General features: G+C 47.2%; 1 protein-coding gene across 2 annotated transcripts in view; it reads left to right on the forward strand.

Moving 5' to 3' along the window:
- Window positions 1-19,462, forward strand: part of abcf1 (ATP-binding cassette, sub-family F (GCN20), member 1) — a 127,340-nt gene that overhangs the window by 49,309 nt on the left and 58,569 nt on the right. For both annotated transcript variants that reach the window (XM_072475330.1, XM_072475331.1), the window contains 5 exons: window positions 3,457-3,570; window positions 9,044-9,166; window positions 11,089-11,189; window positions 12,702-12,787; window positions 14,654-14,793. In XM_072475330.1, coding sequence (XP_072331431.1) covers window positions 3,457-3,570; window positions 9,044-9,166; window positions 11,089-11,189; window positions 12,702-12,787; window positions 14,654-14,793 — 564 coding nt within the window. The remainder of the gene's footprint in view (window positions 1-3,456; window positions 3,571-9,043; window positions 9,167-11,088; window positions 11,190-12,701; window positions 12,788-14,653; window positions 14,794-19,462) is intronic.

Consider the following 19,462-nt stretch of genomic DNA (forward strand, 5'->3'; position numbering starts at 1 on the left):
TAGACACACCCCCTCATCTGCCATTAGTCCCATGTCCATTCTCCAGGGTGGGCGCCCTCCTGTTTCCTCCCCTATCTCCAAGTCCACCCAGTGTGGAGCGTGATCCGAAATGGCTATAGCCGTATACTCCGTTCCCCTCACCTTCGGGATCAATGCCCTACCCAGCACAAAAAAGTCTATTCGCGAGTAGACTTTATGGACATAGGAGAAAAACGAGAACTCCTTACTCCTAGGTCTGCTAAATCTCCACGGGTCTACACCTCCCATCTGCTCCATAAAATCTTTAAGTACCTTGGCTGCTGCCGGCCTCCTTCCAGTCCTGGACTTCGACCTATCCAGCCCTGGTTCCAACACCGTATTAAAATCTCCCCCCATTATCAGCTTTCCCATCTCTAGGTCCGGAATGCGTCCTAGCATCCGCCTCATAAAATTGGCATCATCCCAGTTCGGGGCATATACGTTTACCAAAACCACCGTCTCCCCCTGTAGTTTGCCACTCACCATCACGTATCTGCCCCCGTTATCCGCCACTATAGTCTTTGCCTCGAACATTACCCGCTTCCCCACTAATATAGCCACCCCCCTGTTTTTCGCATCTAGCCCCGAATGGAACACCTGCCCCACCCATCCTTTGCGTAGCCTAACCTGGTCTATCAGTTTCAGGTGCGTTTCCTGTAACATAACCACATCTGCCTTAAGTTTCTTAAGGTGTGCGAGTACCCGTGCCCTCTTTATCGGCCCGTTCAGCCCTCTCACGTTCCACGTGATCAGCCGAGTTGGGGGGCTTCCTACCCCCCACCCTTGTCGATTAGCCATCACCTTTTTCCAGCTCCTCACCCGGTTCCCACGCAGCTGTATCTCCCCCAGGCGGTGCCCCCCAGCCCATCCTCTCCCATACCAGCTCCCCCCTCTCCCCAGCAGCAGCAACCCAGTAATTCCCCCCTCCCACCCCCCCCGCTAGATCCCCCGCTAGCGTAATTACTCCCCCCATGTTGCTCCCAGAAGTCAGCAAACTCTGGCTGACCTCGGCTTCCCCCCGTGACCTCGGCTCGCACCGTGCGACGCCCCCTCCTTCCTGCTTCTCTATTCCCGCCATGATTATCATAGCGCGGGAACGAAGCCCGCGCTTCTCCCTTGGCCCCGCCCCCAATGGCCAACGCCCCATCTCCTCCACCTCCCCTCCTCCCCCCATCACCACCTGTGGGAGAGAGAAAAGTTACCACATCGCAGGATTAGTACATAAAACCCCTCTTTGCCCCCCACATTTGCCCCACCACTTTGTTCGAACGTTCATTTTAATAACCCGCTCATTCCAGTTTTTCTTCCACAATAAAAGTCCACGCTTCATCCGCCGTCTCAAAGTAGTGGTGCCTCCCTCGATATGTGACCCACAGTCTTGCCGGTTGCAGCATTCCAAATTTTATCTTCTTTTTCTGAAGCACCGCCTTGGCCCGATTAAAGCTCGCCCTCCTTCTCGCCACCTCCGCACTCCAGTCTTGATAAACGCGGATCACCGCGTTCTCCCATTTACTGCTCCGAGTTTTCTTCGCCCATCTAAGGACCATTTCTCTATCCTTAAAACGGAGGAATCTCACCACTATGGCTCTGGGAATTTCTCCTGCTCTCGGTCCTCGCGCCATCACTCGGTATGCTCCCTCCACCTCCAACGGACCCGCCGGGGCCTCCGCTCCCATTAACGAGTGCAGCATCGTGCTCACATATGCCCCGATGTCCGCTCCCTCCACACCTTCAGGAAGACCAAGAATCCTCAGGTTGTTCCTCCTTGCGTTGTTTTCCAGTGCCTCCAACCTTTCCACACATCGTTTCTGATGTGCCTCCTGCGTCTCCGTCTTCACCACCAGGCCCTGTATATCGTCCTCATTCTCGGCTGCCTTTGCCTTCACGACCCGAAGCTCCCGCTCCTGGGTCTTTTGTTCCTCCTTTAGCCCTTCGATCGCCTGTAGTATCGGGGCCAACAGCTCTTTCTTCATTTCCTTTTTGATCTCTTCCACACAGCATTTCAAGAACTCTTGTTGTTCAGGGCCCCATGTTAAACTGCCACCTTCCGACGCCATCTTGGTTTTTGCTTGCCTTCCTTGCCGCTGTTCTAAAGGATCCACTGCAATCTGGCCACTCTCTCCTCCTTTTTCCATCCGTATCCAGGGGGGATTCCCTTCTGGTTTACCGCACAGTGTTTTTAGCCGTCAAAATTGCCGTTGGGGCTCCTATCAAGTGCCCAAAAGTCCGTTTCACAGGGAGCTGCCGAAACGTGCGACTCAGCTGGTCATCGCCGCACCCGGAAGTCCGGCACACCCTTTCTAACAGTACTGTAGATATATCACATTGACTGCAGCAGTTCAAGAAGGCGACTCACCACCACTTTCACTAGGATACTTGTGCAGATGTGCTGTGTGGTTTATGTGGTTGAACTCCAAGTACCCTACATATTTGGGAGTTTATAGGCCTCAACCCTGCCCAATGCACCTAAGCAAACTTCGATTCATACTTAAGGGAGGAATTGTGTACTTCAGAATCGAGTAGGCAGAAGGTGGCAACGCAGGTCGATAGAGTGGTCAAGAAGGCATACAGCATGCTTGCCATCATCGGACGGGGTATTGAGTACAAGAGTCGGCAGGTCATGTTACAGTTGTATCGGACTTTGGTTAGGCCACATTTGGAATACTGCGTGCAGTTCTGGTCGCCACATTACCAGAAGGATGTGGATGCTTTAGAGGGTACAGAGGAGGTTCACCAGGATGTTGCCTGGTAAGGAGGGTGCTAGCTATGAAGAAAGGTTGAGTAGATTAGGATTGTTTTGGTTGGAAAGACAGAGGTTGAGGGGGACCTGATTGAGGTCTACAAATTGAGAGGTATGGACAGGGTGGATAGCAACAAGCTTTTTCCAAGAGTGGGGGTGTCAATTACAAGGGGTCACGATTCCAAGGTGAGGGAAAGTTTAAGGCAGATGTGCGTGGAAAGTTTTTTTTAATGCAGAGGATGGTGTGGGTGCCTGGAACGCTTTGCCAATGGAGGTGGTGGAGGCGGGCACGATAGCATCATTCAAGATGCAGCTAGACAGGTATATGAACGGGCGGGGAACAGATGGAAGTAGATCCTTGGAAATTAGGCGACAGGTTTAGATTAAGGATCTGGATCGGCGCAGGCTGGGAGGGCCGAAGGGTCCTGTGCTGTAATTTTCTTTGTTGAAACTGAGGATCTCTCAGCAGATAGAGGTGTTCTGCTTGTGTCAGAGTCAGTGACCAAATAATGTTGTCTCCAGATTTGGACAAGCAGGGTGTTTTCATCTTTGTTTGGTCTGAGCTCAGACAGAAGGGTGATGAACTTTAATTTTCGCACTTTGATTTTTGTACTATGTGAGATTGTTTTAAACTCAACTCAAACCTCATCTGCTGAAACAAGAGGGATTAATGTTTTTGGTACTCCCTAATAATGCAGAGCGAAGACGGTGAAGATGAAATTGAAGTGGATGAAAATGCAGAGAAAGAGAAGGCAGCAGATGACAAGTTTGCTAATATGAGCAAAAAAGAGAAAAAGAAACTCAAGAAACAGGTAAGAACTGCAAAAAATATTTTTAAGTTTAAGGCTTTCAGCAAAATCTGAAATCAAGCTGCACTGCTGAAGTGAAGGAGAGGGCTTATTCTGGTCCAGTGGTACCATTTTGTTGTCCACGGGGTGGTTCCTTTGTAAATTTGCTGTGCTCCTGTCAACAGCAAGACTGAATTCTTTGGTACGAGATACTTATGATCTAAAAGTAAAACCAAGGCCTTATCCAAAGCAAGCAGTTGGGCTTGCTTTTACTTTGGGAGCTAACGTGCTTCTTCACACCTTTTCTTGTGTGCTCTAACGTCATCTGGCTCTACGTCGTTATGTTTGACTCTCCATTTCATTCTCTCATTTAATAACGGCAGCAGCGGTTATTCAAATCCCCTCCTGGCTGTGATGATCTGTAATGGTACTTATAGGTCTCAGGCTAACCAGGAATCGTGTTGCTTTATTGTTGACACTTCAAACTAGAGTCTTCTCCAGTAGCTTTCCGCTGGGATGTTGTGCTAAACTTTGATAGACTTTTGGTTAAACTTTTCCGTTTAAATACAAGGATGGTGGCACCTTCCATGGACACATACTCTGTACCTGTGGGATCTTGCTGGCGTGTTCTGCTAAATGTTATGATTGTTATCATGACCAATTTTCCCTGTAAGCTGCAAGTTACAAGTATGTGCAGCCACCTGGAAGAGACCATTTAGTCCAATCAAATAATTCCCATAACTATTCAGTGTGCACCACTAGAGGGGGATGTAAAAGGGGTGGCGGAGTTGCGCTACTGGTTTGGGAGAATATCAGAGCTGTACTACGGGAGGACACCTCAGAGGGCAACAAAGCTATATGGGTAGAGATCAGGAATAAGAAGGATTCAGTCACAATGTTGGGGGTTTACTACAGGCCTCCCAACAGCCAGCGGGAGATAGAGGAGCAGATAGGTAGACAGATTTTGGAAATGAGTAAAAGCAACAGGGTTGTTGTGATGGGAGACTTCAACATCCCCAATATTGACTGGGACTCACTTAGTGCTAGGGCCTTGGACGGGGCAGAGTTTGTAAGGAGCATCCAGGAGGGCTCCTTAAAACAATATGTAGAGAGTCCAACTAGGGAAGGGCTGTACTGGACCTGGTATTGGAGAATGAGCCCGGCCAGGTGGTAGAAGTTTCAGTAGGGGAGCATTTCGGGAACAGCGACCACAATTCAGTAAGTTTTAAAATGCTGGTGGACAGGATAAGAGTGGTCATAGGGTGAATGTGCTAAATTGGGGGAAGGCTAATTATAACAATATTAGGCGAGAACTGAAGAACCTAGATTGGGGGCGGATGTTTGAGGGTAAATCAACATCTGACATGTGGGAGGCTTTCAAATGTCAGTTGAAAGGAATTCAGAACCGGCATGTTCCTGTGCGGAAGAAGGATAAATACAGCAAATTTCGGGAACCTTGGATAACGAGAGATATTGTAGGCCTCGTCAAAAAGAAAAAGGAGGCATTTGTCAGGGCTAGAAGGCTGGGAACAGATGAAACCTGTGGGAATATAAGGAAAGTAGGAAGGAACTTAAGCAAGGAGTCAGGAGGGCTAAAAGGGGTCACGAAAAGTCATTGGCAAATAGGGTGAAGGAAAATCCCAAGGCTTTTTACACATACATAAAAAGCAAGAGGGTAGCCAGGGAAAGGGTTGGCCCACTGCAGGATAGGCAAGGGAATCTGTGTGTGGAGCCAGAGGAAATGGCCGAGGTACGAAATGAATACTTTGCATCAGTATTCACCAAAGAGAAGGAATTGGTGGATGTTGCGTCTGGAGAAGGGTGTATCGATAGCCTGGGTCACATTGAGATCCAAAAAGACGAGGTGTTGGGCGTCTTGAAAAATATTACGGTAGATAAGTCCCCAGGGCCTGATGGGATCTACCCCAGAATACTGAAGGAGGCCAGAGAGGAAATTGCTGAGGCCTTGACAGAAATCTTTGGATTCTCACTGTCTTCAGGTGATGTCCCGGAGGACTGGAGAATAGTCAATGTTGTTCCTTTGTTTAAGAAGGGTAGCAAGGATAATCCAGGGACCTACAGGCCGGTAAGCCTTACGTCAGTGGTAGGGAAATTACTGGAGAGAATTCTTCGAGACAGGATCTACTCCCATTTGGAAGCAAATGGATGTATTTGCGAGAGGCAGCATGGTTTTGTGAAGGGGAGGTCTTGTCTCACTAACTTGATAGAGTTTTTCGAAGAGGTCACAAAGATGATTGATGCAGGTAGGGCAGTGGATGTTGTCTATGGACTTCAGTAAGGCCTTTGACAAGGTCCCTCATGGCAGACTGATGCAAAAGGTGAAGTCACACTGGATCTGGGGTGAGCAGGCAAGATGGATACAGAACTGGCTCGGTCATAGAAGGCAGAGAGTAGCAATGGAAGGGTGCTTTTCTGATTGGAGGGCTGTGACTAGTGGGTTCCACAGGGATCAGTGCTGGGACCTTTGCTGTTCGTAGTATATATAAATGATTTGGAGGAAAATGTAACTGGTCTGATTGGTATGTTTGCAGACGACACAAAGGTTTGTGGAATTGCAGATAGCGATGAGGGCTGTCAGAGCAGACAGCAGGATTTAGATCGTTTGGAGACTTGGGCGGAGAGATGGCAGATGGAGTTTAATTCGGACAAATGTGAGGTAATGCATGTTGGAAGGTCTAATGTAGATAGGGAATATACAGTGAATGGTAGAACCCTCAAGAGTATTGACAGTCAGAGATCTAGGTGTACAGGTCCACAGGTCACTGAAAGGGGCAACACAGGTGGAGAAAGTAGTCAAGAAGGCATACGGCATGTTTGCCTTCATTGGCCGGGGCATTGAGTATAAGAATTGGCAAGTCATGTTGCAGCTGTATAGAACCTTAGGCCACACTTGGAGTATAGTGTTCACTTCTGGTCGCCATACTACCAGAGGGATGTGGAGGCTTTAGAGAGGGTGCAGAAGAGATTTACCAGGTTGTTGCCTGGTATGGAAGGCATCAGCTATGAGGAGCGGTTGAATAAACTCGGTTTGTTCTCACTGGAACGAAGGAGGTTGAGGGGCGACCTGATAGAGGTCTACAAAATTATGAGGGGCATAGACAGAGTGGATAGTCAGAGGCTTTTTCCCAGGGTAGAGGGGTCAATTACTAGGGATCATAGGTTTAAGGTTCGAGGGGAAGGTTTAGAGGAGATGTACGAGGCAAGTTTTTTTACACAGAGGGTAGTGGGTGCCTGGAACCCGCTGCCGGAGGAGGTGGTGGAAGCAGGGACGATAGTGACCTTTTCAGGGGCATCTTGACAAATACATTAATAGGATGGGAATAGAGGGATACCGACCCAGGAAGTGTAGAAGATTTTAGTTTAGATGGTCGGCACAGGCTTGAAGGGCCTGTTCCTTTGCTGTACTTTTAATTGTTCTTTGTTCACTATGCAAAAAAATTGAAAGATGTTTCGGTTAATAATCCATTCAACGGTTTCAGATGACCCGGTGTGAATGGTTTGATACTCCCAGAAATGGAGCTGTCAGATCAGAAGTTCACTATGTAGACAATGATTTTACTTTGCTGGCTGCAGTCAGAATTTGTGTGTTCCTCATGTTCTACTTGTGGAGCAAGTGACCATATCTTTCCTGGCACGTCTCCAAGTGATTGAGGCTGGTCCGTACTTTCCATGGAAGGTTGAAATCTGTGACTGCACACCAGACGGAATCAGTTACCAGGTTGCAATTGGTGATGCTTGCGATCAGCCAGGAGGTGGTACTCTCAGCAGTTTGTAAGGTATGGACCGCGTTCCTGCCTGGGCTGGAGCATGTTCCCGTCGGAGCTGTGTGATTTCAGGCGGGTGCATGGCTCTTTTTGTTTTTGGAGGATCCCTATCAAAGGGAGTATTTTGTTAACTGTCAGCCCATGGTGCTCTTTCACCCAGTCACTCATTCTCCCATTCACTCGTGCTTTAATTAAAAGACCGAGCCTCCGAATAGAATACAGTTCTGTAAAAATGGTATGTGCCTTCTCCGCTTTTTAAAAAATATAAATTTAGGGTATCCAATTCTTTTTTTTCCAATTAAGGGGCAATTTAGTGTGGCCAATCCACCTACCCTGCACATCTTTGGGTTGTGGTGGTGAGACCCACGAAGGCATGGGGAGAATGTGCAAACTCCACATGGATAGTGACATGGGGCCGGGATCGAACCCGGGTCCTCTGCGCTGTGAGGCAGCAGTATTAACCACTGCACCACCGTGCTGCTGCTTCCATTGATCCTCTTCACGGGCCTCTGCATGAATTTCTTTGCTGAATGGGTTGGCCTGGATGCTGCATTGGAAGTTTGTCCTTTTTCAAATGTAACCGGCAAAGTGCACCATTTTCTGTCTGACCAATGTCTGACGGTGGTTTGGGGCTGATTAGAAGATTGGGCCATGGGGTGTGTATCATTCTGCTGGTAAGATTGAGCGTGCCCGTTAAGGTCACAGTTACATTAAGTGAACAAAATCTCCAACTTTCTGAACTGGAATCTAGCAGCTTAGGTTGAGAGCCACAAATTGCCTGCTTTCACCTTCCTTGTGGAGATTTGCTATATGACGTGCTTCATGTCACAATTTTTAGTTGTACTTAATCAACATTTACTGTTACAATGTCTAAGTCATTCTTTCCTATTCAATCCTGCTAACCCCAACTTTCACACTCAAGGCAGTATGTGGAATGAGTCTCCCAATTAATTACCTTGTCATCTTGCACTTAGAAAAAGGAACACATTCAATGCACCATGGGCTTTTCCGGGATAATGTATCTACACATGTTGAGTATCCTTTATCCATAAATCTGAAAACAGCCAGAATCTGCACTTGTTTTTAAAAACCTCATTATCTTTGAGCGTGGGAAGCCTGGATATTTGCACGGTTTACCTTGCGAGTTTTGTAGTGAACATGTTGAAAAAAAGCTTATTACAAGTATTCTATTTATTATTCAGTTATACATCTTGCTTTTCTAGCCATTTTATTTACTTTAGACCGTAACTATCCTAGACTTCAGCTGTTGTCATAAGTTTATACGGGGTATCCGAAACCCAAAATGATCTAAAATGCAATTGGACCCAAGGGTTTTGGATAAAGGGGACTCAACCTGTACTACTTTTTAAAAGATGTAAATATAGAAATGTGGTTGAAATACAATTTTGCGGTGCGTTGGGTTACCAATGATTGTGAATGTTTGATATTGTATGGTGCGTTTGCAGAGGCCTATTTACACTGTGTTTTCCATAAGATCACTTTAAGACATTGTGTTGCTGACTACGGCTTTTCAACAGCTCAGCTTCTTCACTTGGTAAACTGGTCGCCGTATTTCAAGTTAAAAGTGGCAATTTCACAGCTCGGGTCGAATCAACAAAAATGTCATCCTGAGATTGTTTTAAGAGACTGAATGTTGGCAAGTAGGCTGTTTAATTTGTGCTTGTTTCTTTTTCTTTCCAAATTCTCCCCAGATAGAATTTCAGCGCCAAGTAGACTCACTGAAAGCTTCAAACGACGCTGAGGGCGACTTCTCTGTGTCGCAGGCCGAACAGTCATCACGACAAGCCATGTTAGAGAATGCGTCAGATATCAAGGTGCTTATTGCAGAGTCCTGACTGGGCGAGTTAGTTCTGGTTTTCACAATGTGAAAGCCACAATTTAGTTAGAAAATTTGAGTTGGTGTCAGGTGGTACTGGGTTGTGTCCCAGACTTCCGCTTCAATGATGGCGTGCTGGCCAGAATAAATTGGCCTTGAAAGTCTTAAATTGCCACATCTTGTGCTTCGCAAACATTTGACCACGCTTGTACACTGAAGTGCAGTGACTTCACACGGTAAGTACAACACTTTTTGACAATGCCACAATCCCGGAGTACTGCACTGAAGTGCTATGCTGCATTGTGCACTCAAATGCCTTGTTTGAGCCTCAGACCCACATGCCTCCTACCTAGTGAGAGGAGCATTACAAACTGAGCCAAGCTGATGTGAACTTTGCAGGGGTCGACAATGTGACCAAGAATGGAGCAGGAAAACTTGAGCATTTCCTTTTTTTTATGTCTGTTCCAACACAGTTTTTCTGCCCTGAGGAAGCCAAGTGCAAATCTCCTTTTATAATGGGCCACATAGTGGCCTGCCGTGTGCACAAAAGTACAACTTTTTCAGCTGCCAATCATAAAGAGCAATTGTGATAGTGAGAGATTTCCATTCCTCTCCAAAACCTTCGTGTTGCGTTGTTGCCTGAATGTTAATCCAAAATTTTGGGTTCAGGGTTCCACAGGAATGCTCCACTGCTTGGATATTTCTTTTTTCTCTCCTAAATTGTTACCCCTTTCCCAGTTTTCCTCCTGCCTCTCAAGCACAAACAGACCAGGAAGGAATGTCTCCAATCAGTCGGTGTAAATTGAACATTGAGGCACATTGTTCAAGCACCCTAATTCTCAGTTTATCATCTAACTGCATTACCTTTGACACTGATGAGTTTAGATGGTTTGGGTTGGCAGCTATCTCTCATTAATTTGGGATTGCACGTCATTTCAGCCGGTGCAGCAGTGATCGCAACCTGACTGTAGTCCCACTCAACTGGGCAGTTGTATTTGGCTGTGATTTACATGGAACATACAGTCTGTATGGCCCATCGAGTCTGCACCGACCCACTCAAACCCTCTCTTCCTCCTTATACCCCGTAACCCAATAACCCCTCCCAACCTTTTTGGTCACTAAGGGCAATTTATCATGATCGATCCACCTAACCTGCATGTCTTTGGACTGTGGGAGGAAACCGGAGCACCCGGAGGGAACCCACGCAGACATGGGAAGAACGTGCAGATTCCGCACAGACAGTGACCCAGAGGAGAATCGAACCTGGGACCCTGGCGCTGTGACGCCAGTGCTATCCACTTGTGCTGCCCCCTGTAATAATAATCTTTATTAGTGTCACAAGTAGGCTTACATTAACACTGTAATAACGTTACTGTGAAAATCCCCTAGTCGCCACACTAAGCCACCTGTTTGGGTACACTGAGGGAGAATTCAGAATATTCAATTCGCCTAATAAGCATGTCTTTCGGGGCTTGAGGGAGGAAACTGGAGCATCCGGAGGAAGCCCACGCAGACAAGGGGAGAACGTGCAGACTCCGCACAGACAGTGACCCAAGCCGCGAATCGAACCCAGGTCCCTGGTGCTGTGAAGTGCTAACCACTGTGCTACTGTACGGCTTGCTGATGTCTGCGCAAAAGATGACTATTTCAGCAAGATCCTGCAGACCTCTGGGCATCTGTTTAGTGTCTTTCAGGAGCTGAAATGATAAAGTTTGAAAATATAACAAAATTACCAGCTAACTAAAAAATGTCAGTAGTGACTGTTTCCACCCGGCTGAAACTTGAGGAAGGGTATATGATTGATGTAAAGTTTAGTGTGAAGCATGAATGCTTTTTGACATTATTGCAATCGTTGCAGTTTTACTCATTTTCTGCAAGGAGCTGTTTTTTAAAATTGAACTACATCTCACCTTTTTTCAGCTGGAGAGGTTCAGCATCTCTGCTCATGGGAAGGAGCTTTTCATCAATGCTGACCTGTACATTGTGGCTGGGCGGAGATACGGACTGGTCGGACCAAATGGGTAAGTTGGAAAATTTGGCTCTTTTAGTTTTTGTCCTACTTTAAAGACCTTGACCCTTTATCAGCCTTTTTTCAGTTTAATTTTTAAAAATTCATTTACAGGATGTTGGCGTTGCTGGCTCGGCCAACATTTATTGCCCATCTCTAGTTGCCCTTCAGAAGGTGGTGGTGAGCTGCCATCTTGAACCCGATGTTCTACTGATGTTTTAATTTTTTAAAAATATTTTTGGACTACCCAATCATTTTTTTTTCCAATTACTGGCCAATTTAGCTTGGCCAATCCACCTACCCTGCACATCTTTGGGTTGTGGGGGCAAAACCACGCTGACACAGACTGTGACCCGGGTCCTCGGTGCCATAGGCAGCAGTGCTAGCCACTGCGCCTCCCTACACTGCTGATGTTTACCTCTACAACAAGAGTGAAGTAGTCTGCGACTAACGGATTCTAGTGTACAAGGAAAGTATCTCCAATGGGGCAGGCGCATCTTAAAAGTACGAGTATAATCTCAGAGAATACAGGGAAAGACATGCTGAATGCACGCTGTGAATGGAAAAGTCTTGCTACAAACCGATCTTTACTCAGCTATGGTATTGTACTGCACTGAACTTCCAAAGTAGAAGAAAAGGCTGTTTTTAACCTAACCCACTCCGAATATACGAAAATATTAATGCGAATGACAGACAAGTAATGATCCTCTGGTCCGTCTGTCCCGGTTCACGTCATTGCAATACCTCTGTGCATCACGATAGGGGCAGCATGGTAGCACAGTGGTTAATACCGTTACTTCACAGCGCCAGGGACCTTGGTTCGCTTCCCTGCTTGGGTCACTATCTGTGCGGAGCCTGCACGTTCTCCCCGCGTCTACGTGGGTTTCCTCCAGGTGCTCCGGTTTCCTCACACAAGTCCCGAAGGCCGTGGTTGTTAGGTCAATTGGATATTCTGAACTCTCCCTCAGAGTACCCGAACAGTAGTGTGGCGACTAGGGGGATTTTCACAATAACCACTGCAGTGTTAATGTAAGCCTACTTGTGACACTAATAAAGATTTTTATTATTATACACTCCTCCTACATCCTGTGATCCCTCTAAGATGTGTGGTCTCATAACAATCCGAAATGTGCTGCAAATTGGGCAATCGGTCCATGCATAAAGTAGTGTTTCCCTTTAAGTTAGAGGTAACATCGGGCAGCACAGAAGCACAGTGGCTAGCACTGTTGCTTCAAATCTCCAGGGTCCCAGGTTTGATTCCTGGCTTGGGTCACTGTCTGTGCATAGTCTGCATGCTCTTTACGTGTCTGCACGGGTTTCCTCCGGGTGTTCCGGTTTCCTCCCACAAGTCCCGTTAGGACTTGCTGTTAGGAATTTTGGATATTCTGAATTCTCCCTCTGTGTACCCGAACAGGCGCCGGAATGTGACGACTAGGGCTTTTCACAGTAACTTCATTGCAGTGTTAATGTAAGCCTACTTGTGACAATAAACATTATTATATAATATTGTGCCTTCTGTTTACAGCAAGGGTAAGACCACACTACTGAAGCACATCCAGAATCGGGTGCTGAATATACCTCCCAACATAGATGTGCTGCTCTGTGAACAAGGTAAATCAAATTTGACAGGGGCCAATTCCATTTCAGTGGTAGTATTACAAATATTATGGGAGAGAGCAATTGGTCTTGTTCTCGTTTGCCATTAGATACTACTTCTCGAAAGTGCACTTGAGTGTTGTGCATGATATGATCAGGTCGTCATGACCAGCATCTGAGGGCGGCACGTGGCGCAGTGGTTAGCATGAGACTACGGACTCTGGTTCGAATCCGGGCCCTGGGTCACTGTCTGAACATGGAACAGAGAACATTACAGCGCAGTACAGGCCCTTCAGCCCTCGATGTTGCGCCGACCTGTGAAACCACTCTAAAGCCCATCTACACTATTCCCTTATCGTCCATATGTCTATCCAATGACCATTTGAATGTCCTCAGTGTTGACGAGTCCACTACTGTTGCAGGCAGGATAGTCCACACCCTTACTACTCTCTGAGTAAAGAACCTACCTCTGACATCTGTCCTATATCTATCTCCCCTCAATTTAAAGCTATGACCCCTCGTGCTAGACATCACCATCCGAGGAAAAAGGCTCTCACTGTCCACCCTATCTAATCCTCTGATCATCTTGTATGCCTCAATTAAGTCACCTCTTAACCTTCTTCTCTCTAACGAAAGCAGCCTCAAGTCCCTCAGCCTTTCCTCATAAGATCTTCCCTCCATACCAGGCAACATTCTGGTAAATCTCCTCTGCCCCTTTCCAATGCTTCCACATCCTTCCTATAATGCGGCGACCAGAATTACACGCAATACTCCAAATGCGGCCGCACCAGAGTTTTGTACAGCTGCAACATGACCTCATGGATCTGAAACTCAATCCCTCTACCAATAAAAGCTAACACACCGTACGCCTTCTTAACAACCCTCTCAACCTGGGTGGCAACTTTCAGGGATCTATGTACGTGGACACCGAGATCTCTCTGCTCATCCACACTGCCAAGAATCTTACCATTAGCCCAGTACTCTGTCTTCCTGTTATTCCTTCCAAAATGAATCACCTCAAACTTTTCTGCATTAAACTCCATTTGCCACCTCTCAGCCCAGCTCTGAAGCTTATCACTGTCCCTCTGTAACTTGTAACATCCTTCTGCACTGTCCACAACTCCACCGACTTTAGTGTCATCTGCAAATTTACTCACCCATCCTTCTACGCCCTCCTCCAGGTCATTTATAAAAATGACTAACAGCAGTGGCCCCAAAACAGATCCTTGTGGTACACCACTAGAAACTGGACTCCAGTCTGAACATTTCCCATCAACCACCACCCTTTGTCTTCTTCAAACTAGCCAATTTCTGATCCAAACTGCCAACTGACCCTGAATCCCATGCCTCCATATTTTCTGCAGTAGCCTACCATGGGGAAGTGTGTGTGGAGTTTGCACATTCTCCCCGTGTCTGCATGGGTTTCATCCCCACAAACCAAAAATGTGCTGGTTAGGTGGATTGGCCACGCTAAATTGCCCTTAATTGGAAAAAAAGATAATTGGGTACTCCAAAATATATTTTTTTAAATGACTTGTAAGCATCCCTTTGCAAACAGCTTTGGTCCCACTGTAGATTGTTTTCATCTATCTCTATATTAACCACCTTTGATATTTTGGTGTGCCCCCCCACTTTGCTATCAGAGCCCTTTTTCTAGATCATTTAAAATGCTGAGCCTTCCCTAGAAGAGTCCTGACTCATCACGCCACTCTATACAGAATACGTATCATTTAAACATAAGTTTGGCAATAGCGTGTTCTGTTAGAGGGAGGAATAGATTTGATGTGCAGCCAGGAAGGAGAGGTGAGATACAGATATAAGTACTGTATTATTGAAAATGATCCAATGAGCTAATGACTATTCCGGGGCCCCGCTCCTCAGAGGTAAGGGCTGATGACACAGCGGCAGTCGATGCTGTTCTGAAAGCTGATATGAAGCGACTAAAGCTGTTGGAAGAAGAGCGACAGCTCCAGGCTCTGTTGGAGAAGGGAGATGACCGAGCTGGTGAAAGACTACAAAAGGTGAGCATTCATGTTTAAGTCAATTATGCTAATCTCTTCATTGTCTTCAAACTGATGTAACAAATTATCATTGAACTGCCGCAACGTGCATCAAACTGCAGCCCAGTCAATGTTGCTGTTTGTCTTTCACACAGGCAGTAAAAAGAACATGCTGCAAAAATCTGTTGGTGATGCTGTGGTACATGCAATTAAATATAATGTGGAGCACAAGTCCATTCAATCCATTGGTTCTTTTCGTTGTTGATGCTTCACACGAGCTACTCCCACCTATACCTCATCTAACCCTTTGGGACGGCACGGTAGCATTGTGGATAGCACAATTGCTTCACAGCTCCAGGGTCCCAGGTTTGATTCCGGCTTGGGTCACTGTCTGTGCGGAGTCTGCACATCCTCCCCGTGTGTGCATGGGTTTCCTCCGGGTGCTCCGGTTTCCTCCCACAGTCCAAAGATGTGCAGGTTAGGTGGATTGGCCATGATAAATTGCCCTTGGTGTCCAAAAATTGCCCTTAGTGTTGCGTGGGGTTACTGGGTTATGGGGATAGGGTGGAGGTGTTGACCTTGGGTAGGGTGCTCTTTCCAAGAGCCGGTGCAGACTCGATGGGCCGAATGGCCCCCTTCTGCACTGTAAATTCTATGATAATCTATGATTGGCATCCTCTTTCTTCCACATGTGCTTATCTAATTTCCCATTAAACAGATCTATGCCGTTCACCTCAATCACTCTTCATAGAATCACAAAATCCCTACAGTGCAGAAGGATGCCATTTGGCCCATCGAGTCAGCACTGACCCGCCGAAAGAGCACCCTACTTAAGCCCTATCCCCATAACCTCACCTAACCTTTGGACACAAAGGGGTAATTTAGCATGGCCAATCCACCTAACCTCTTGGTAGCTGGTTCCACATTCTCGCCACTCACTGGGTAAAGAAGTTTCTCATAAGCTTCCTGTTAGATGTCCACTAGAACAATAACAACTTGTATTTATAAAACGTCTTTATAGCCTATCAGAGTATAAGTCAACCTTTGAAGCCAAGAAAAATCCCTTCAAAAACAGGGGCCAACTTGAATGCTGAGTATAAAAGTGCAACACCAGTGTGTGTGGTCGCTATTTTGAAATGTCATCTGCCTGCGATGCAAAAATGTGGGCATGTGTTAAAGTAACTTCACAATGCACCCCATTTCACCTGCTTGCTTCCTTACACCCAATTATAAGATACCAGTAAGTAAGCCACCCGTACACATCAAGGAGATCTGCCTCCTCCAGCTTTCTGCCTCTTGTCGAACTAACAGCGGATTCACCGAGGCATTTCCAGTGTTGCCCCTGTCCTGTGCTCTGACACTCATTCCAGGCATTGCGGCATGGAGATCCGAGAGGCTAAAACCATTCATTAAATCATTTTGGGTAAAAAAACAACATGCATTTGTGGGAAGCAAAATTGAGGTTGACTATTAATGCAAGTGTAGCATGTTGAGGTCAAAAAGAGAGTTCAGCTTAATGCTGTGTATGTGCAACAAAAAAAAAAGATTTTTTGGGGGGGCCGGATAAATAGGGTGAACCTAAACACTGGAATTTATAGCAATAAAATATCCCAAGGTGCTTCACAGAGACATCATGAAACAAAATATTTTTTTTTTTTGTAAATTTTTTAAATTCTCCTTTTTCACGTTTTCTCCCACATTTACACCCATTAACAATAAACAATAATCAATAAGATATGTCAATCCCCATAATAACAACGATCCCATCCGCCCACCAACCCCCAAACCTCAACCCACCTGTTTACATAAACAAATGACAAAAAGGAATCAGGGATTACCCGTAGTCACCCTTAATCTACACGGCTCTCCACCCCCCCAACCAACGCCATCCAGCCTCTAAGAGAGTACAGTACATCATACCCCAAAGTTGTACCCCCCCCCCCTCCCCCCAAGTCTCCAGCTCCTCCCGTCCAATGCCTCTTGTAAAACTCCTCCTCCCAACCTCGGTTCCCTCCCCCAACCTCTGTTCCCTCCCCCCAACTTTCCACCCCGGCTAGACCACTCTGACCCCGTTCTGTCAGGCTCCGATGGCCGCAGCCCCTCCCCCCACCTCACTCCCGTTCACTGGCCGGCTTAAACCGGCCAGTGTGGAGGCCCCCGCCCGGGTCCCTTTCCCCCTTTCCCGGCCCTAGGAAAGCCCAAAGATCCCCTTTTAGCACACAAACCCCACATATCCACCTACACCCCAAAGAGCCCTCCTTTCGAGTGAAAGTCCCTTCCCTGCCCTTGTCCAAATATATGCAACATTGGGTCCTTTAGCCTCTACACCCGCGCGCAGTGATACAAAAAAAAAGAAAATACAGTCATGAGGTTACATCGGCACATGACCATTCCTCAATTTGTCAGTTCTGCCACAGTCCTTCTGCCTTCGCAAACTCCTCCGCTGCTTCCGCCGTTCCAAAATAAAAGTCCCTGAGCTTGTAAGTCACCCTCAGCTTCGCTGGATATACAATGCCGCACTGCACCTTGCCAATGTACAGTGCCCTCTTCACCCGGTTGAAGGCAGCCCGCCTCTTCGTCAGCTCCACTGTAAAGTCCTGGTATACACGTATACCAGCTCCAGCCCACTGCACCACCCGCTTCTGTTTGGCCCAGCTCAGGACCTTCTCCTTCACACTGTACCTACGGAAGCACAGAGTCACTGCCCTTGGCGGCTCACTCGCCTTTGGTACAGGCCTCCACGACCGATGAGCCCGATCCAGTTCATATCGGGAGGGGTCCTCCCCCTCCCCCAGTAGTTTTGCCAGCATCGCGGCAAAATACTAAGTCGGCTTCGGTCCTTCAACTCCTTCGGGCAGCCCCACGACCCTCAAATTCTGTCGCCTGGATCTGTTTTCCAGATCTTCCATTTTTCCTCTCAGATTCTTGTTCGTGTCCATCACCTTCCGCATCTCCTTCCCCATCGAGGCAAGTTGATCACCGTGCTGCAATACCGTCTCCTCCACTTCCTTCAGCGCCTCCCCTTGCTCTCGCACCTCCGCCACTGCGCTCGGCACCGCCGTCTTCACCGGGAAACCGCCTCCTCCACCAGCACATTCAAAACCTCCCTCATCTCCTTCCTCACCATCTCCATACATTTCTCAATCTGCGCCAACTGCTTTTGGAATTCCGCAGCCATCACCTTAGTTAGTTCTTCAGCCGTAAGCACTGCGGCCTCCCCTGGTGCGCCAGCCTCCATTTTCTTTGTTGACCCTGCGGTGACCTTTCCCCTCTCCAATGGACTTTCAGCCGCTTTTTAACCCGGCCGTTTTTTTGGTGATTTTCGACATCCTCCTTCTCCTTGCGCTATCCGACTTTTACTGCCGTCGCTGGCCCTAGGACCGACCGTTCCCGAACGGGAGCCTTCCAATGTGCGGCGGCTGCCTCCCGCCCGCCGTCACCGGAAGTCCATGAAACAAAATATGACATTGAGCCCCATGGTAAGATATTAGGGCAGATGACTAAAAGCTTGATAAAATAGAAAGGTTTTGAGGAGTGTCTTAAAGCAGGAAAGCAAGGAAGGGTTTTAGTGAGGGACTTGCAAAGCTTGGACTGCTGAAGGCACAGCTAACAATGGTGGAACAATTTAAATCCGGAATCTCAACAGGCAGAAATTAGAAGAGTGCTGATATCTTGGTGGGTTGTATGGCTGGAAGAGATTATGTAGATTGGGAGGGCCGAAGTCCTGGAAAGTTTTGAAAACCAGGATGAGAATTTTAAAATTATGGCATCATGCAACTGGAAGCCAATGTATGTTGGGAGCTTTGGGGTCATAGAATTTACTGTGCAGAAGGAGGCCATTTGGCCCATCAAGTCTGCACCGGCCCTTGGAAACACCACCCCACTTAAGGTCACGCCTCCACCCTATCTCAGTAACCCCACCTAACCTTTTTGGACACGAAGGGCAATTTATCATGGCCAATCCACCCAACCTGCACATCTTTGGACTGTGGGAGGAAACCGGAGCACCCAGAAGAAACCCACGCAGACACGGGGAGAATGTACAGACTCCGAACAGACAGTGACCCAAGCCGGGAATCTAACCTGGGACCCTGGAGCTGTGAAGCAACTGTGCTAACCATTGTGCTACCGTGCTGATGTGTGTGTGAGATCTGGTGCAAGTTGGGACATGGACAACAGAGTTTTGGATGACCTGAAGTGTATGGAGAGTAGAATCTATGAGGCCGGCCTGCAGTGTTAGAGGCAAAGGCATGGATGGGGGATTCAGAATCGGAAGAGCTGAGGCAGGCCCAGAATGGGGTGATGGAAATAAGTGCTCTTCATGACAGCAAATATGTGGTTGAAAGCTTCGTTGGGAGTCAAGTATGATAGCAAGGTTGCAAACATCTGGTTTGGTTTCAGACATCTGCCAGATGGCAAGGGAGTCGAGTTTGTGCCAGGCACCAAAGATAATGGTTTCAGTCTTCAAAAATATTTAATTGGAGGAAATATTTGTTCATTCAATACTGGATGTCAGATAAGCAGCCTGAAAATTGTGAGACCGTGAAGGTTAGTGAGGTCGAGCTAGGTACTGTCAGCAGACATGTGGAAACTAATACTGTGTTTTTTGGGTTGGTGTCGCTGAGGGACAGTATGCACTAGAGAAATAGCATGGGTGGGGGGAATCAAGGATCGATCCTTGGGGGCTATC

The sequence above is a fragment of the Scyliorhinus torazame genome, chromosome 14 (genome assembly GCF_047496885.1).
Source record: "Scyliorhinus torazame isolate Kashiwa2021f chromosome 14, sScyTor2.1, whole genome shotgun sequence".
In the NCBI taxonomy this organism is placed as follows: Eukaryota; Metazoa; Chordata; class Chondrichthyes; order Carcharhiniformes; family Scyliorhinidae; genus Scyliorhinus; species Scyliorhinus torazame.